The following is an 18,282-nucleotide window of genomic DNA, read 5'->3' on the forward strand; positions in this document are numbered from 1 at the left end:
GGTTGACCTGCTCTTTTTTTAGATGATTGACTGTCAAAATAGCAGCATGTAAACAGAACACAGATTTCACTTCCGGATCATCACCAAGGCCTTATTACTCACTGTGCACTGTCGCCAAAATACATACAGACAACAACACCCTGAGCTCATATTATCAAGAATAAACTGTTACCTTTAAATCCCTACCAAAAATGCATAAATAAAACTCTTCTATCATCACCAAAATGAGAGAGGAAAAAATGTTCTAAAAATAGACTAGAACTACATTCGTGGGTACTGAACTGGAAGTATTAATTGTGATGTAATTTCCTATGCCTCACGATCACATAACTAGTGCAGTACCACATCTTAGCTGTCTATTTACTAACACCATGACAAACTACGTGCAACCAGTGCAACTTCCACCACAAAACTTTACCTTATGGACATGCTGATATCACCCAGTATAAAAAGGGACGATTTCCAAGAACGACACTTCATTGCGAGGACAAACGACCAGAAAGATGAATCACTCTACGCAGATGAAAAAAGAAAAGGAACAAACATCACTGACCTCTTGCACACCTCTTTCACACCATACCGTCACTGCAAAGTGCGTCCAAGAAAGGAAAGGATTCAGTAGACCTAAAGGAGTATTTTAGCATTCAAATGACTCAGGCAGCGACCTCGACAACTTACAACTACAGGGTGAAATTTAAAGACTTCGCGTCCGACGTTCCAGCGGAGGAAGTAGCTGGTTTTATTACGGACTTACCTGACTCACTGTTAAAGAAACTCAGATGTCATTGCCAAGTCAAAGATCGAGGTCGATTGAGCCTATCTATATATCACAACAGTTTGAACTCGCCTGTATGTCTCGGGCTTAGCACACCTGCATAACTAACTTCTTCCAAACTTGTGAGGGCTATAGAATACGTACAGACGATGAGAGAAAAATTTGACATCACCGATGGAAAAGTGACCATTACTATGGCATACGTTGTACCTCCATGGGAAGAAGACGATGATTGCACTTGATCTGCTTACCGAGCACGATGGACATAACAGCAGATTTACGAATGAAAGGGAGTACGTGATGGAAAACATCTACGCTGGGACACAAATGGCAGCTGACCAGATTTTTAACAACGTGTTTGAAAGGCATAAAGGGAAGCGTGAACTTTGTCCTATTTGATTGGTTGTTACTTGATTTGTATTAGCTTTTTCTTATAATTCATCATTAAATATAAATACGTTGCATATGAAGTGATTTTAGAAATGAGTGAACTTTAATTTTAAATAGTAGTTTACTAGAACCAAGAACTAAAATACTCGTAAATAGGTTTCTTTCATGTCCAAATGTTTCTGTATTAAATGGATAGTGCTTAGACCAAAGCACAGGCCAGAGAGCCCATGTATATACTTGAACAAATGTTTAGAACCCATACAATAGACTTTTCTTTTTCGAGTCTCTATTCTATCTGTGAGTCTTTCTTTAGAACATTTCTGTCCTCTTTTCTGTGTGTTTGAATGTGTATTTGTTTATTTCTGTATGTCTATGTTTGTCCCTATCAACCCTTTGTCCCTACAAATACATTTCACCATATAAAAGGTTTTGACCCTTAAACCCCATGACGCCACCCAATGTTCAATTCCTATTGACCTTCAGGTGACATTCCCATGTTAAATTCCCACTGACGCCAAAGCGCAAACCCCATATTTTAATGTTAAAGTCCTATTGACGCTAAAGTGTCCCACTATACAGCTAGTATTATAGCTGTATTTGGTATAATGCGGTTCATTTAGGATTTATTCACACCGAAATTCGATTTTGCCCCCTCCCTTCTTTTTCTTTAGCAGTATTGTTTACTTAGGAAAAATCTTGAATTCAGGACTAAGCAATACGAGATGGCTAATTCTGACACATTCTCTGCGTGTGACTGATGAAAAACGACAGAAATTCGTTTTGAAATGTTAAAATTTGTTCATGTCCTACGAAAGAATTAAATATATTTGTCTTCTGCATAAAATATTTTGTGTCATTTATAGAATCTCCGAATTCCAAACTAAACTGGTCGCATCTTCCATTCTCAAATGGATTGACGAAAGGTCAGATCGTTTAAGTTGGAAGGCACTGTATCTTCTCCATCCCTTTAACATGTTGATTGCTGGACCTAGAAGTTAAAGCAAAACTGAATGTATCAAACGTTTGATCGAACACGAATCACTTTTGTTTGATCGTCCTCCACAGCGTATAATGTGATGTTACAAAAAGTGACAAGCATCTTAGACATTACAATGACAATCCACTTTACATGTAGAAGGAAGTCCTCACAAAGACGAAGAGATCGTGTCTGGCTTCAGTCCAAAAAGTCTCGTCATCTTCGATGACATGCAAGGAGAAGATGAAAACAATAAAGTTTGGTTCACACGAAATGGACATCGTCGTAATGCCAGTATTAACATAAAATTATATAAAGAAAGATCAAGCGCATCGCACCATGAGTCTCAGTGTTCATTATGTCAAGTTGGCAAAACAATTAGGAACATCTTCGCTGATGACGATACCACTCAATCGCCATATGCGTATTTACCTTCCGATTTGAAACGTACCACTGCATCATATTTGAGAACTCATGCGAAATTGTTTCATGATCGGCATTAAGATGGAAGTCCAGTCATTTACAAGTCGCTTCTTTCTAAAAGAAACTAAAAACTATTTATTTCTGTCAGTTATAACACTATTCAAATTGACTTCCAAACAGTCTTATCGCCCTGTCGAACTAATTTGTGTAATGTAATGCCGTCGGTTGCGAAGAAAATGCATAAGGACATTTACATTTCTTAGATAAAAGTCTCAAAGAAGTATTATGATGGTTTGCTTTGACAGCTATTACAACTCATCATTCAATTCCTCGTCAAACTAAACATTACAACAGAAAAACAACATCGGGCTAGGCTAATGTGAATAAGCGAGAAAGCGTGCCAGTAGCTTCCGTTGGGTCGGCGGTTCGTATCGGGCGTTCTCTGGCAGCTATTCTGGCTTTCATATATAAATTATAGTGCGCTGAAAAATGGCATTAAACCCAAAACAACAATAATAAAAAATAAATTAGCTTTGTCACTACTAAAGAAGTGATTCACTGCCCAGGCAACCAATCATTCATATTAAAACAAGCTGGAAATTAATGTTTAGGTGCTGTCATTATTTGTTCGTTTCTGCGATGGGATCCTAATGCTGAAGTTATAACAATAAACCTAAAAGATACACAAAAATGGAAACAATGAGCAGCAAGTTCAGGAAGAAGAAGAAACCTAAAAGAAACGTCTCCTTACAGAAAGAGAGGTACTGCCACTATAATGCGCACGTGCTCACGAAAACATCGCCCTGTAACCGTCTGTCCTTTCACTTCTTTTCTGCTAATGAGAATGAGAATGCAAGCCAAATCTTATTTAAGGCCGGTGTTTCCCAGTCTAATGAATAAATGGAAACCTATCTCCTACAAAACTTCGACACTGTCGTCGCCTTTTCGTCTACGGTTTCAGATTATGCTGCAGCCATTAAGTAGCATATCCTTCGACCCAATTACAAGACAGAACAGTCATGCTAGAAAATTTACATGATTTGTGCAAAGAAGAAATGGGAAAGATTTAGTCCATTGAGAACAACAGTAGTGCCTAAAATCACAGTGGTGCGACGGTTCGACAATCATCTGGAGACAAACTAGAGTAAGCAATGGAAACGTGTTTTACAAAATTCACGTCAGTTCTTCCTCCTGAACATGGATGTCCCATCGTGAGCGTTCAAAGAGACCTTTCAATATAGGAAAGAACGGTCTCCCTTCTTATTTAGTTGAACATCAGGATGTGTTGTCAGTATTTACCAAATCTTAAGCCCGATTTAAGAAAAACAGGCACTTACTCACTCAAAAAACCCAAACTAACCATTTTAAAAGCATCTAAAGAAATCCGTGCGTAAATGTTGTTTGTACGTCTTGAAAACTACCAAGAAACACAAACAGCGATTATAACAAGATTTTCACCTTCTTCACCGAATGTCAGAAAAGAAAATGACAATCTATTGAAGAAAACGTGTTCGTTCAACGAGGAATATTTATCCCCATCTTGATAGAACCATTGGCTTTTTGTTTGTTAGGATCAAATGTTGGAACTTTTCAGTTTGGTAGATAAATGGACACACACACACACACACACACACACACACACTATACGATAAGATTTAGTGACATTTAAAATCATACCAACGTTTGTCAGTAAGGAACATTTCAAACTGACACAAATTTAAGGTTGCTGATATTTCAATAAAAAAAGGATGACCTAAAACTGTTCTTAATTTACATGTGCACATACTATGAAATATATAGTCAGGAGAAAGGAGAGATTGAGAAAAATATGTAACACCTAAGGAGAAAAAAATCGTAATAAAAAAGCTTAGTAGATGCACGAGAGAACTTTAATAAGTATAGACCCATCCTTGACGCATGTTTCTATGTTGAAATATACCATATGTCCCGTGCCGTTTTTCGGTTTTAGCTTGATGTGTTTCAAACATGTATTTTCGATTCTGCACGTAAAGAATCAGGCACTAATTTCAGTAATCAGTGTTCCAACGTCAAGCCTGTGAAAGTAACTGAATTCCATCAGTAAAACATTATCTCTGTGTATTATTACATGTTACAAACAGGAAAAGCTCTCAAAAGACCCATTTATGGAAACTTTGTACTTTTTCATTTTCAACGATTCATGGACCTCAAAATGCATATGTGCTCTATTATCTTTACTATTTCTAGACTGGTCTCCATTGTTTGATATAAATTAGTAGCGTGAGTCCTAAAACAAATGATGTTGTCACACAGTTCAGTACGATTCTTATGACGAAGAAGCCAGCACTCATGGGGATGTTCTTATCAACCGACGTGGGTTACCCTTGATCATAATCTCCATGTTCGATTCAAAGTGTGATTTATTGTCAGAATGTTTTTTTTTCTGTCGTCGTTAGATTAACTGCACTTATGTTGTGCTGAGTCATACTTTAATTCAACGTGGACTCAGCCAACCTTAGAATGTTATAGAACGCCATTGTGTAGACCATTAGAAAAAACGAATCGATTCGCATTATTAGTTTAACTCATCACATTTAAAAAGCAGGTCTGTTTTCCGTTTTATTAGAATAAGTCTAGTGTTTTCAACGTTCCCTGTGCAACTAATAGGTGCCACTGAAGGTTGTGGATGAAGTGATTAAAGGTAAGGTTTGTTCTTCATACAACACAATCTGGTAATCATGAAGTTGTAGAAGTCATGTTCATGATAGTTAAATTAATTTTTATGTTCTTCATGTTGTTGTTATATATCGTGTTCAAATTTATTATATAAAGGAAGAACTGTACGGAAATCAAACAAGAACGGTGACACTTGCGGAAGTAATTGTCATAACATCATTCCTTTAAATGTTGGAGGTTTCTATCGTCATATTTTTATTGAATGATGATGATGCGATCATCATCATTATTGAAATAAGATATTACTTCAAAAAATATTATCTATTGATCTTTTCTATTCCAAATAATTACTTTATGTTATTACTGTTATGTATATTGAATTTATATTGTGTGCATGACCTTTGTCCTTGATTCAACGTAGAGTTTTGGTCTACCCGACGTTTGTCATATATTTTTTAAAAAAAGATCGTCTTTACTTCGATCTGAGCCCAAGACTTTGGATTTTTCCTGGGAAATTTTATTGTGTCTTAAGTCAAGTAAAATTAGTATATGTAGTTTTTATATATCATTGTGATACATCAAGACTATTGTCAGATCATCACATTCAAGATTATTGGAAGACATTCGAAACACTCCATACCTTTTGACTTGTGATAGAACATTTAGGATTATCTGGGATTTAATTCACAATACTGTAAGTGTCTTTTGAATTTTCACGTTGTATGCAGAGGAAATAATTTATTGTTGAATTTTACTAAACTTGTTGGTTTCACTTTCTTTCTGTTACATAGTTAAAGTCCTAGAGTCATACCATCACACACAGACACAGACATATATATATATATATATATATATATATATATATATATATATATATATATATATATATATATATATATATATATATATATATATATATATATATATATATATATATATATATATATATATATATATATATATATATATATATATATATATATATATATATATATATATATATATATATATATATATATATATATACATATATATATATATACATATATATATATATATATATATATATATATATATATATATATATATATATATATATATATATATATATATATATATATATATATATATATATATATATATATATATATATATATATATATATATATATATATATATATATCTTTTACATTCTAGTAGTATAGTGGGATACTATAGCCTTGATGGAAATCCCAGTCAAAAAGGTCGTGGCCTGAATAATATAGCCTCACGTAGACTTCTATGTTAAATTTGGGGGGTTGTACTATAGCCTCAAGATTATTTTAGCACACCCTGGGACACTATAGCCTCAAGGGGAATTGAACATGGGGAATATTGGGACTGTATAGCGTCAAGGGAAAGTGGGGTTGTTGTATAAGGACAATATGAATGGAATAGGTGAGATGACGTCACAATACTGAAGATTGGTAAGAATGTTGCAAGGGGCTGACCTCAATCGGGACCAAAGAGTGGGAAAAAAAACCCTAGAACGTTTGGCGGGACAGAGACCTATTTAACACATACATCATACAACATACAGACATAGATGGATGATCATCAATCTATCATACACAAACAACTTTACAATCAACTAAAAAAAAGTTTTAGGCAAGAAAGCAAATCTTTTCTAGGCATATGAGTGACCCTAAAAGGGCCTTTGGGTTTATGTTAACATCATTCCGTTAACAGAGGGGGCATCGCATATGTCTTCTTCTCTTCCTCAAACGTCTTCTGACTTTTGGTCGGTAGATAAGGACTCTCTTAAAACAGCCTTGACTGTCCATATAAATTCTTTTTTCCAAATGTTCGTGCAAGTCTTAGCCAAACAGTTAGGAATGCCTTGGTTGACTCTCGCGTACGACGATGCCACTCAAACCCCACCTGCTTCTTTATTCGTGGATTTAAAATCCACCCACCCCGATTATTTGCTATTTGGTATCCATCTGTTTCACCACTGGTGCCAAGACGGTGAACCTGTCATGAGTCTCATCTTCCCGTCAAATTGATTCGTGCCTTGTACGGCATCATTTGCGAAAAAATCCACAATAACGTGCTCGTGTCTTAGAAGCCAATCTCAAAGAAGTGTTACAATTGTTTACGGTGACAGCACGTCAGTTACTACAAGGCATCATTCACATTCCTCATTAAACCAAACGCGTTTTTGAGAGAAATAAAGTAGCCTTAACGCAACTGGCTGATCCCCGCATCGACACTCAAACCAAAAAGCAAATCATTTTGAAACCTGGAGGTAGTGGTTCTCTAGGAGGTGTCATCATTCGCTCCCTCTTAAAATGGGATCCTAATGCCCCCAAAGTCCTCCCCAGGAAAAAAGCCACTCCCAAAAAAACCAAACGATCCCCAAAGAAGAAAAAGAGCAACGATGTCAAGACCAGGTCACAACCCCAGAAAAAGAAAAGCCCACAGAAAAAGAAAAAGTCCCCAGAAATAGAAAAGCCATCAGAAAACAGATCCTACCCGCAAGAGAGACACTTCGGCCAGGAAGCAACCTTACATTCGCAAACCACGACATGCTGCGACGATGACCGCGTCTCCAGTAGCCTCAGGTTCTTCCACTTCTCCGTTGTTGTTGATGCATGCCAAACCGAATGTGACACCCGTTCTTCCCCAGTTGATGAAACAGTGGAAACCCACGTCTCAAAGAACTTCTTCAGCGGTGACACCCTCCTTCTCTTTAGCTGCAGTAGAAGCTGCTCACAAAGTAACTGCTTCCAGAATCAAAGTCCAAGAGAGATCGGATATGTTACAGAGTTTACTGGATTTGTCCAAACAAGAACTGTCCCGATTTAGTCCCTTGCGAACCCTAAACAACGTATGATGCCTGTCATCAAGTTGATACGAAATAAACAGAATTAATTGCGACGCATTCCATTATATAAAAGATCTGAGGCAAAGAAACGGAATCAGTGTTTTTATGCTCCTGAACACTCAAAGATATCACTCTCAAGAAGCCATTCCTCTTCTAGCCCCAAAGGAAAGAAAGGAAAAGGACTGCCTCATTGTTTAGTCAAACGTGGGGACATGTTGTCCGTCCTGTCCAAAGCTTCTCCACCCATGTGAAAAAAACTAATTCAAACATACTCCAAAGACGTCATTGATACCGTGTGCGAATGTTGTTCGAACATCTTGAAAGGTACGATACCTTTGTCTAAACACCAGAAAAAATGCTTATCCAAAGATCGCCACGGTCTTCGAGAAATGGTTCAAATGAAAATACCCATTCGTCAAAAGAAGAAGATGCTGGTAAAACGTGGATTAATTTTGCCTCTGTTGTTAGGACCTTTGCTGAAAGGAGTATTGGGAAAAATGCTGGAAGGACTCATGGGAGTAAGATAAAAACTGCCCCCTCTGCGCTCCCAACCACAACGGTGAATTGGGATAACGATAGGAGTCGTCGTTGTATCTGTGGTGCCAGGCCTGGGAGATGTCACCATTAGCCAGGTGCATCTGGAGTTTGAAAAAAAACAACCCTTCTCAAGGGTAACCAAATCTCTAGAAAAGAGACTATTCAAGCTGCCAGTTGGTATGAGTGTGGAGTAGTGTGATTATAAACACTCACTCCTTTAGTGATGTGATTGTGTGTGTGTGTGTGTTGGTATGAGCTCGCGTTAGTATAATGTGTTTTCCTCCTTCCTGTGTGTGGATATAATATTTTGTTTTGTTTTTTCTCCTTCCCGTGAATTGGATATTATATTTTGGTTTTGTTATTGCTCCTTCCCGTGTGTAGATAGTAGAATTGTGGTTTGGTTTTTTTCCTTCCCGTGTGTATATAGTATATATTTTTTTATTTCTCCTTCCCATGTGTGGATTGTACAATTGTGCTTTGTTTTTTCTTCGCGTGTGTAGATAGCAGAGAATATGTGAAGTGAATGTAATAGATGTTTTACTAAACGTCCGTGCTTGACAAATATAAATATAAAGTCAAAGCGTTCATCGTTCGCGCCATTCAGCATTGAATAAACAAAGATGGCAATAGATTTGTTCAACAAATTGAAGGACATTTGGTAATGGATCATGGATGCAGCCTATGTGGTGGAAAGGCTTGAGAAGGAATGGAATTATCAAGGTAGCCTAGAGTTTGTGACTAGCCTGAAAGTAGCCAGGGATCTGGTACAGGTTATGATAGAGGAGGAAATAGAGAAGTTAAGAGGTGTCATTAAACCAAAATATGTATAGTGGCAACCTTGAAAGAGGCACTTGATGGTGTCATCAAAGTCAGGTGCTTTCAAAAGCACACATTGCATTGAACAGAGTGGCCATTTGTGATATGGGGGTGGAGCAACTAATGAAAGGAGAAGAAATGATCAGAAAAGTGCTGGAAGAAGAGGTGAAGAAGATTAAAGATAACTGGGCTAAAGAAAAAAAGGACAAAGAAAACAGAAAGAAAAGAGAGGAGTTTGAAAGACTGAATGAAAATTGGATGAAAATGCAGGAGAAATTTAGATTGATGGGAAATCCTGACTGGATTCCAGAGATGGAAGAAGAAGAAGAAGAAGAAGAAGAAGAAGAAGAAGAAGAAGAAGAAAAAAAAAAAAAAGAGGAAGAAGACATGAATTATTAAGAAAGTGAGAAGATGGTGGAAGAACTGGAAAAAATAGAAGAAACCAAAGGCCCTTTTCAGGGCCACTCATATGCCTAGAAAAGATTAGCTTTCTTACCTAATTTTGTTTTAGTCGGTTGTTATTTATGTGTGACAGATTGATGTTCATCCATCTATATCTGTATGTTGTATGTGTTAAACAATTCTCTGTCCCGCCAAACGTTTTAGGTTTTTCCCCGCTCTTTGGTCCCTTGCAACATCGTTACCAATTAGCCCCTTGCAACATTGTTACCAATCTTTAGTATTGTAACGTCACATCACCGGTTCCATTCGTATTGTCTTTATACAACAACCACACTTTCCCTTGACGCTATACAGACCCATTATTCCCCATGTTCAATTCCCCTTGAGGCTATAATGTCACAGGGTGTGTTAGAAACCTTGAGGCTATAGTACAACCCCCCAAAATTAAAATAGAAGTCTACGTGAGGCTATAGTATTTGAACCTATATGCTCCCACGACCATTTTGACTGGGATTTCCATTGAGGCTATAGTATCACACTATACTACTCATGCTGGAGAACTCGTATCCTGCTTTACAACATGTTCCTTCGCCTCATGCATATCGATATTATTGGAATCAATATGGGTTTTATAGTAAAATTGACAATGCTTCAACAAATAAGAGTGTGAATCGTTTGCCTACTTTAAGCTGGATTAGATATGAGGAAAAACTTCATCGGATACCTCCTTATTACCGGATATAAGTGTCCACTATTAACAGTTGTTGTTGTTGTTGTTGTTGCTGTTGTTGTTGTTGTTGTTGTAGGGTTTAACGCTATTTTTCAGCACGCGATAGGCTATACATGGCGGCCATTATTAGTGGTGGAGGAAGAACCCAGGAAAACCCCGGAAAGAACCACAGATCCACTCTTTTAATAGTAGCATATTTTTTGAAGTTTACAACAATCGGTAGTTTTGTTCATGCACAATGCGCATTCGTATTTTGCAAAAATTGATCAAAAGGAAAATAAACATTATGTGTGTCACGATCTGTGAATTTAACTTTACATCTGTCAGTTTTGGGGATCGTTGGAACTTTAAATTGGATCAATGTGGGGACTATGGGAATTTAACAATAATGTTTGGATCACCATGGGGTTATGAAAATTTGATATTTTGTTTAGGATCTAATGGAGTTTTACAGGAATTTAACATTACAGATGTCACCATGTGGCTCTCATTAAGTTTAACATGACGGAGGTTGCTATGGTGGTCCATGAAAACGTAACATCATAGATTACTAGGGACTTATGGGAATTTAACATAACGGGTTACTATGGAAATTTAGCATGTAATGGAACATGTAGATGTATTATTTTCAAAACCTTTGATAATGGCTTACTCAATACATTCCTTGTTTAACACAATTGAATAGATGCCCTATTGCGTACCAAATATGCTGTTAATATCCCATTTGCCCCATAGCGACTCAAATGCTAATGTAAAATTCCCATCAACACATAGTAACTGAAACGGTAACGTTAAATTCCGTAAGGTTCAAAGTGACGCGCTATATTACTCATGTTCAATTTAGCGTAACATTTTACACAAATGTAACTGTTTTGGTATTGTAGTATGCCTCAGTGTTTAATTACATCAACCAGTATTTCTGAAGATTCATCGGCCCGTAAAGGATGCTTAAAATGCAGTGCTTAAACGAAATAAGATAGCTTACATTATCAAAAGGTCATTATACAGTGGCATGTTTGTTAATGATTTTGGTGTACTTATCCATGTCATGTATAAAAACTTATTTCAGGCTCATGAATATTTTTTTTGTTTGTTTGGTTTTTGTAAACATATCTGAGTGCAGAACATTGAAAATTCCCCATGAAATATCGCGTCTGCCTGTTGTTTCCCGCATTTTATGTTATAGTTTGAGTTACAGACCTTCTAATTTTATCTTGTAAACATTTAGGATCTTCCAGAATGAAATTTTCCATTAGGTAATAGTTTGTTGCTTAGAAAATGCAAATTTGTGACCTGAGGTCAAGTATACGATATTATAATTCATTTATCTAGAAATTATTCATGTTTGCTGTTAGATCTCAGCAGAATCAGTTGCATTATTGTTGTGTCGACTATTTCATTTGGGCTGCAATTGATTTATTCAAATCATTTAATTCAAATTATTTTTGTTTGGAAATACAAAAAATAACATTCTTGGAAATTGAGACTTGGTAATACAGTGAAATTCAAATAAAGATATCACTACGACACAAGTCATCACAGGCAAATCAACACTTACAGCGTTGGATCTATTTTGGAATACCATTAAAGTTTATTCATTAAATATTAGGACGATTGCTAGAAATGTTAGGATTATTTGGGATTTAATTAGCAATACCGAATGTTATTTTTTTATTATAGATTTTTACATTTGTTAGGGAAATACATTTTCTGTTGAATTTTACAAAACTTATTGGTTTTCGCTCTTTTCAGTTATTTAGTTTAATTTTTTTGTGGGAGCTCTTTCCTGTTTGATCTTCACAGACCAGTTAGGGAGGCCCTCCTGCCTTACTTTTATAATATAATGCTATAATATATGAGTTGTTATATTGTATGAGTTGTTATTATTTACTTTTTTCAGTTACTTAGTTTAAGACCATAGATTCGTAATATCCTTTTAAGCAAAATATGTGCAGTTGAGAAATGAGAAACTAAGTTATGTGATCTGTTTCTATCCAAAATGAAAAGTTTCAAGTTTCTGTATTAATTCATGTAAATCTACGTTTCGGTATGAATACACTATTTACCTATTTTTCATACTTGTGACAAACTTTACATTGTGCTCAATAGCATCAAACGCTTTACAGTAATTTGAGAATCATAATAATAAATTCTATTTCACCGGGCAGATCAATGCAAGATTGGCCTGATTATCTCCCTTTGTTTTTTTATCCGGCGTATATTTTGTGTGCTTCTTTGCACTTCATTGGGGGAGCCAGAAAATAATAACATTATCTCAGTCAATCATTTATTTGCGACGAAATGCAACTTTAATACTGGTAAGGAGACGCAAACTTTCCCAACATTTCAACTTGACCATGAAGTATAGAAGAAAATAAATAATTTAGGGTATGAAAAGACATTTCCGTCATTCTTTTTCAGCTGCAGGTTACTTGGTAATGACATCCGAAACCACGTGTTTTATTCCAGCCACCGCAGGAAACCGTGTACATTTTTAGAAAAGGATGGGCGTAATTATTTTCCTATTATTAGCGTCTTCCTTGTTCAGAGGAAAGGGTAAGTGATCTTAGATGCTAATCGGTTGGATCAATATGCTAATTTCTGAATTTAACACAACACATCACGTTATGTACCTAAGGCGAGACAATTTGTAAAAGTTGATGTTGCGACAAAAGTTTATTTCCTTTTGTTAATATTTAGCATTTTATTACATTTGATTTATGGAAATTTTCGAATCAGTTAGCCTTCGGACTGAGGGAGAAAAATAAAATCTTACCTGCAGAGAAACTATACACATATCTTTAAAGACATTAGATGAAACGCCGGTTAGCTATAAGCAGGTATGTATGAACCGCACATTAATCACACGATTGTAAGTGCATCATAGAAAAGATCTGTAGCTGCCAGCTGCGTCCATTGAGACGAAAATTTAAAGTACATGTCCACATCGAAGTTTTTGACAATCATATTTTTCTGGTGTGAGAAAGAGCGATAGATGTCCTGCACCTGTAGGTCCACACTATCCTTTTGATTTGGGTCGCAACTTTCAAAAGAATAGCACTGCACGTGGTGAATGGTGCAGGCACGGAACGTAGAGGCCCCCAAATCGACGACATGGTCTTGCACCTCTTGAGAAACGGAAGCAGATATGTTGCACTACGAGCATGTTATAATATGGCGAGGCATGATCCCCATCAGAAAGTCTGCGTCGACGATTGCATAGCGCGTTTACAAGGGCATTGCTTTGGCCGTGGTGTTCATGGCCAAATTGGCAACGAGAGGTTGACCTATGGTGCCAGCGTTTGTCTTGGTCATTATAATTGCCAACTTGTTGAGGCGATCACGTAACGCTTCTCAGACTTCAGACACTAGCTGCAGCGCTTCCTTTGCCTAACGGTCGGGGAGGCGGCTTTGATAATTCCTATGACGGCGAGTGATGCCTTGACTATGACGTGGATGACTCACCCAGTCTGTTACTACAGTGTCCACAGCTGCGGTTTCTTCTGAGGACAACCATTATAAGCTGAGCGAATAAGTGCAGCTTTTCAACCTCTGATGTATATAAAGACATAGAAGCCAATGGTTAACGTATCGTACAGAGATCGAGTAGGTTATCATACTGGTTGGTTAGAGTAAAACATATTTTATTGATACAGAGAGTTTTGCAAGACCGCTAAAGTGGTCCAATTCGCTGAAGGTTCAGCCAGTCAAGATTTTATAAGCGTAGTGTTGCAACTCTAAGCTAAGCCCGGTGTGCGTATGAGGAATAGCTAGAAAGCATCCATTGTGTGCAAGACACTGGTGCGGTTCGCCACAACACTGGTTGAATGACTGTTTGGGCACCAGTAGGCACAGGAGATGTTGCTTGCCGAGAGCGAGACAGCAAATCATACAACTGAGCGAGCTTCGCGGTTGCCGATTACTGAGGCGCCCATCAACGGTGATGTAACGTGTTTCACAGGATAAGACATATTGATCACATTCCTGCCACTTCTGAGTGGTCAGCAATATCTTCAGCGTCTTTTACGCAATCGATTGGCTGGTTCAGGGTCAAGTTGGTGCTCAAGATCTAACTTTACAATTGTGCTTGAAATGTCTTTGACTTTCAGCTTATCTGTGATGTCTGCAATGCTCAAGGAGAACAGTGTAGTCCGATAAATTTGGCAATGGGCTTTCCTTGATACTCATCCATTAATGTGCCTACAACCTTTTCGTTTGTACTAGTGCATATGTGTACCGAATAATTGTTAGGGCAGTCTTTCGGTGAGCATTTTCAGCCATACTGCGGTAAAGTTCGTCGTACTTGATATTCGGCAGCATACTATCAGTATTAGCATATAGCAACTGCACGTCGTGAAGTTCCTCAGGAAATTGTATGCCAACTTCAAGATGCAGCCCTGTGGTGCACTAGCAGAACACGTGAACATTTATTCAAGTACTGACGCATCGACCCACTTAAAAGCATTTTTGGTAGCCTCTGCATCATGGCCTGGTCGTAAAGCTTGTGTTGACTGGACAGGATATGTAACTTTTTGGCTGTTTACTGTCATATTATGTACACATTGGGTTGTTCGATTTTCCATGCCCGTGGAAGCTAGTTTCAGTAAACTGATGCATGACGATGTCTCTCAGCAACTTGAGTTTGGTGCCTGTAGTTTTTAGAAGGGCATCCAGCTCATTCCTGGTAAAATGTAACACTGAAATGCATCAAGACCGTTGTTCTTTAGCGAGGCGTAACGGAAGGTCCATAACATCCGCCATCAAAAGCAAGTATGTTTCAAAGAAGGATATGGCACCTTCAAAGTCATGACATCCAAAGGCATTATACATGTTATACGTATGCGTCTTGTCTTTCTAAAAAATTATTATTATCCATCGAAATGCCCTCGCTATGAAGAAATATGCAGCAAACGCCGAATGGAATCTGTTTAGCGATTTTGTGTGTCCGAGTTTGCTCAGAGATTTCCCATCACTTTTCAGATACTGGTATAGTTATGTTGGGGTGTGAGCTCAACATGCATTCTCTTTAGAAAACATGGAACTTGCCAAAACCAAGCAGTAGCGGCATGTGTTTTAGCCGGAGAATTCCATGTTTTTGATAGCGTAAACGTATTATTTGGAGAGAGGCAGTGGTGATACAACATGCAATAACACGATTGATTAACAATGGTTGGGGTAAAGCTTATGAACTGGAACGAATTTCTGTCCATTTACAAATATTTTAATGTCTCGAGGGTGTGTTCAAGTATGTCGGTAATTTTCAGAACCATGACTGAACAAGACGTTTTAGAATCCGGACTGCCAGAAACTCGCGATCAAAGTTAACCGCAGTCAAAATAGCTTTCTGTACTTTGGAAGTGTGCGATATCCAATAATGACAATTCTAGTGCATATATGTATATCTTGAACGCTACGCAAATGTAATAGAGACTAGATTGTGATCTCAGTTGAAAACAATCGTTTAAGAATACGTCCATGGGAGTCGGTTACGAAGTCAAGAAGACTTTTCAGACAAACATTTCGATGTGATGAAAGTCTTTAACAATCGACCATTAAAGGTTACCAGCATGGTCATGTCAAATTTCAACAAGCAATTATCTCCAGTCTTACTTTAGCTTCTAGAAAATGTGCAACTTGGCTAAAAACAATTCCAATTTTACAAAAGTATGCCTTTATGTTTATATATATATATATATATATATATATATATATATATATATATATATATATATATATATATATATATATATATATATATATATATATATATATATATATATATATATATATATATATATATATATATGTATGTATGTTTACTATCATCATAAAACAAAATGAAAGAGTATTCCTGCAGGCTGAGTACTTCGCGCAGGTTAACTGCTTTCTGCATGCCGTTCATCGGACTTTCTGCTGAGTTGTACAAGTGGTTCAAACTTTTTCCATTGGTTTTATTCTGCAAAGGTTTTGAAAACAATATCAGTGTAATCCCATCGGCTAAAAGTTTGATAGTTTCAATACATTGTAAGAATGTAATTCTTTCGCCTAAAGATTATTAAATAGATGGGGCTGAGGTTAAAGTTCTCACGAAATAAACTATATTGACACAGTATATAATGATTATATATATATATATATATATATATATATATATATATATATATATATATATATATATATATATATATATATATATATATATATATATGTATGTATGTATCGAAGTATTAAATTTATGTAATGAACGGACGCTTGATGCCCTCAGAGGTGTTTGAAGCATCAACTAACGCATCGCTTGACAGTGCGCGAACTGTGTGAAGGAATCCACCACAGTACCGAGTCTGGAAACATCCAAGGTATGTGCAGTGGTATCAAGAAGGTTCTAGCCCCTCCAGTGAAAGGGGTCACACCCCATGAAATCTCTGACGGGATAGAAGATCATAGACCGTGAGCAACAGATGGCCAGATTGATGGAGCACTACTCAGAGTTATACTTACGAGAGACGTCATTCACCGATGCGGCCCTTAGCAGCATAAAGAAACTGCCCACCATGGAGGAGTTCGACAAAGTTCCCACCTTAGAGGAGCTCAGCAAAGCAATCGACTCCCTCCCAAACGACAAAGCACCAGGTAGAGAAGGCATTCCGCCGCTAAACGAGCTACTGTGCGACTGTTGGGAGGAAGGAGCAATCCCCCAAGACATGCTCAATGCCACGATTGTGACCCTTTTCAAAAACAAGGGCGACCGCAGTGACTGTACAGAATTTTAAGGGATCTCGCTCCTGAACATAGTTGACAAAGTGTACACCCGCATCAAACTGAACAGTCTGCAGCTGAAGGACCGTGCCTAACCGGAATCCCAGTGCTGCTTCACCCCAGAGCAGGCAGGTCGACAACAGACTTGATCTTCTCCTCCCGACAACTCCAAGCGAAAAGCAGAGAGCAAATTCATCCTCTCTGCATGATGTTCATCCATCTCACCAGGGACTTCGACCTGGTCATCAGGAAGGGCCTATTTGAACTTCTCAGTAAGATCGGTTGCCCCCCCCCCCCAAAAAAAACCCCAACAACTCTGTAGCATGATAATTCCTCTCCATGCCGATATGAAGGGAAGAGTCCTGTATGATAGATCCTCTTTAGCCTCCTCAGACGCCTTACCCATCAACAGCGGAATGAAGCAGGACTGCGTGCTGGTGCTGACCCTTTTCGGTATCTTCTTTTCCCGTCTCCTGACCTATGCCTTCGATTCGTCGACTGATGGCGTATATCTGCACACTAGGTCCAACTTGAGGATGTTCAACATGGCACGACTACGCTCGAAGACCAAAGTGAGGTCGGTGTTCATCAAAGAGATGCTCTTTGCTGATGATGCGACTCTTGTGAGACCGTTTCGCTTATGCCTGCAAGCAGTTTGGGCTCACCATCAGCCTGAAAAACGCCACCGTGCAAGATACCACCGTTGCCCCATCCATCAAATCGACGGTGTCACCCTGGAAGCAGTCAACAACTTTACTTACCTTGGGTCAAGCATCAGCAACACTTTGTCGTTCGATGTGGAGTTGGGCAGAAGGCTTGGAAATGAACGTCAAACACCATTATGGCACGACTAACGAAGAGAGTAAGGAAAACAACAGAGCACACCAAGATCCAAGTCTTCCAGGCCTGCGTTCTCAGCACTCTTCTATATGGGAGTGAAACCTAGAGTACCTACA

The 18,282-nt window shown here is 37.8% G+C and overlaps 1 protein-coding gene across 1 annotated transcript in view; it reads left to right on the forward strand.

The window, feature by feature from the left end:
* Nucleotides 1-5,036: 5,036 nt before the first annotated feature.
* LOC149805934 (uncharacterized) overlaps nt 5,037-18,282 on the forward strand; it is a 46,136-nt gene continuing 32,890 nt past the window's right edge. Inside the window, exons 1-2 of the mRNA XM_089950722.1 lie at nt 5,037-5,244; nt 12,992-13,126. Coding sequence (XP_089806848.1) covers nt 13,075-13,126 — 52 coding nt within the window. The 5' untranslated portion in view covers nt 5,037-5,244; nt 12,992-13,074. The remainder of the gene's footprint in view (nt 5,245-12,991; nt 13,127-18,282) is intronic.

The sequence above is a fragment of the Sinohyriopsis cumingii genome, chromosome 2 (genome assembly GCF_028554795.1).
Source record: "Sinohyriopsis cumingii isolate HCF-2022 chromosome 2, ASM2855479v2, whole genome shotgun sequence".
In the NCBI taxonomy this organism is placed as follows: Eukaryota; Metazoa; Mollusca; class Bivalvia; order Unionida; family Unionidae; genus Sinohyriopsis; species Sinohyriopsis cumingii.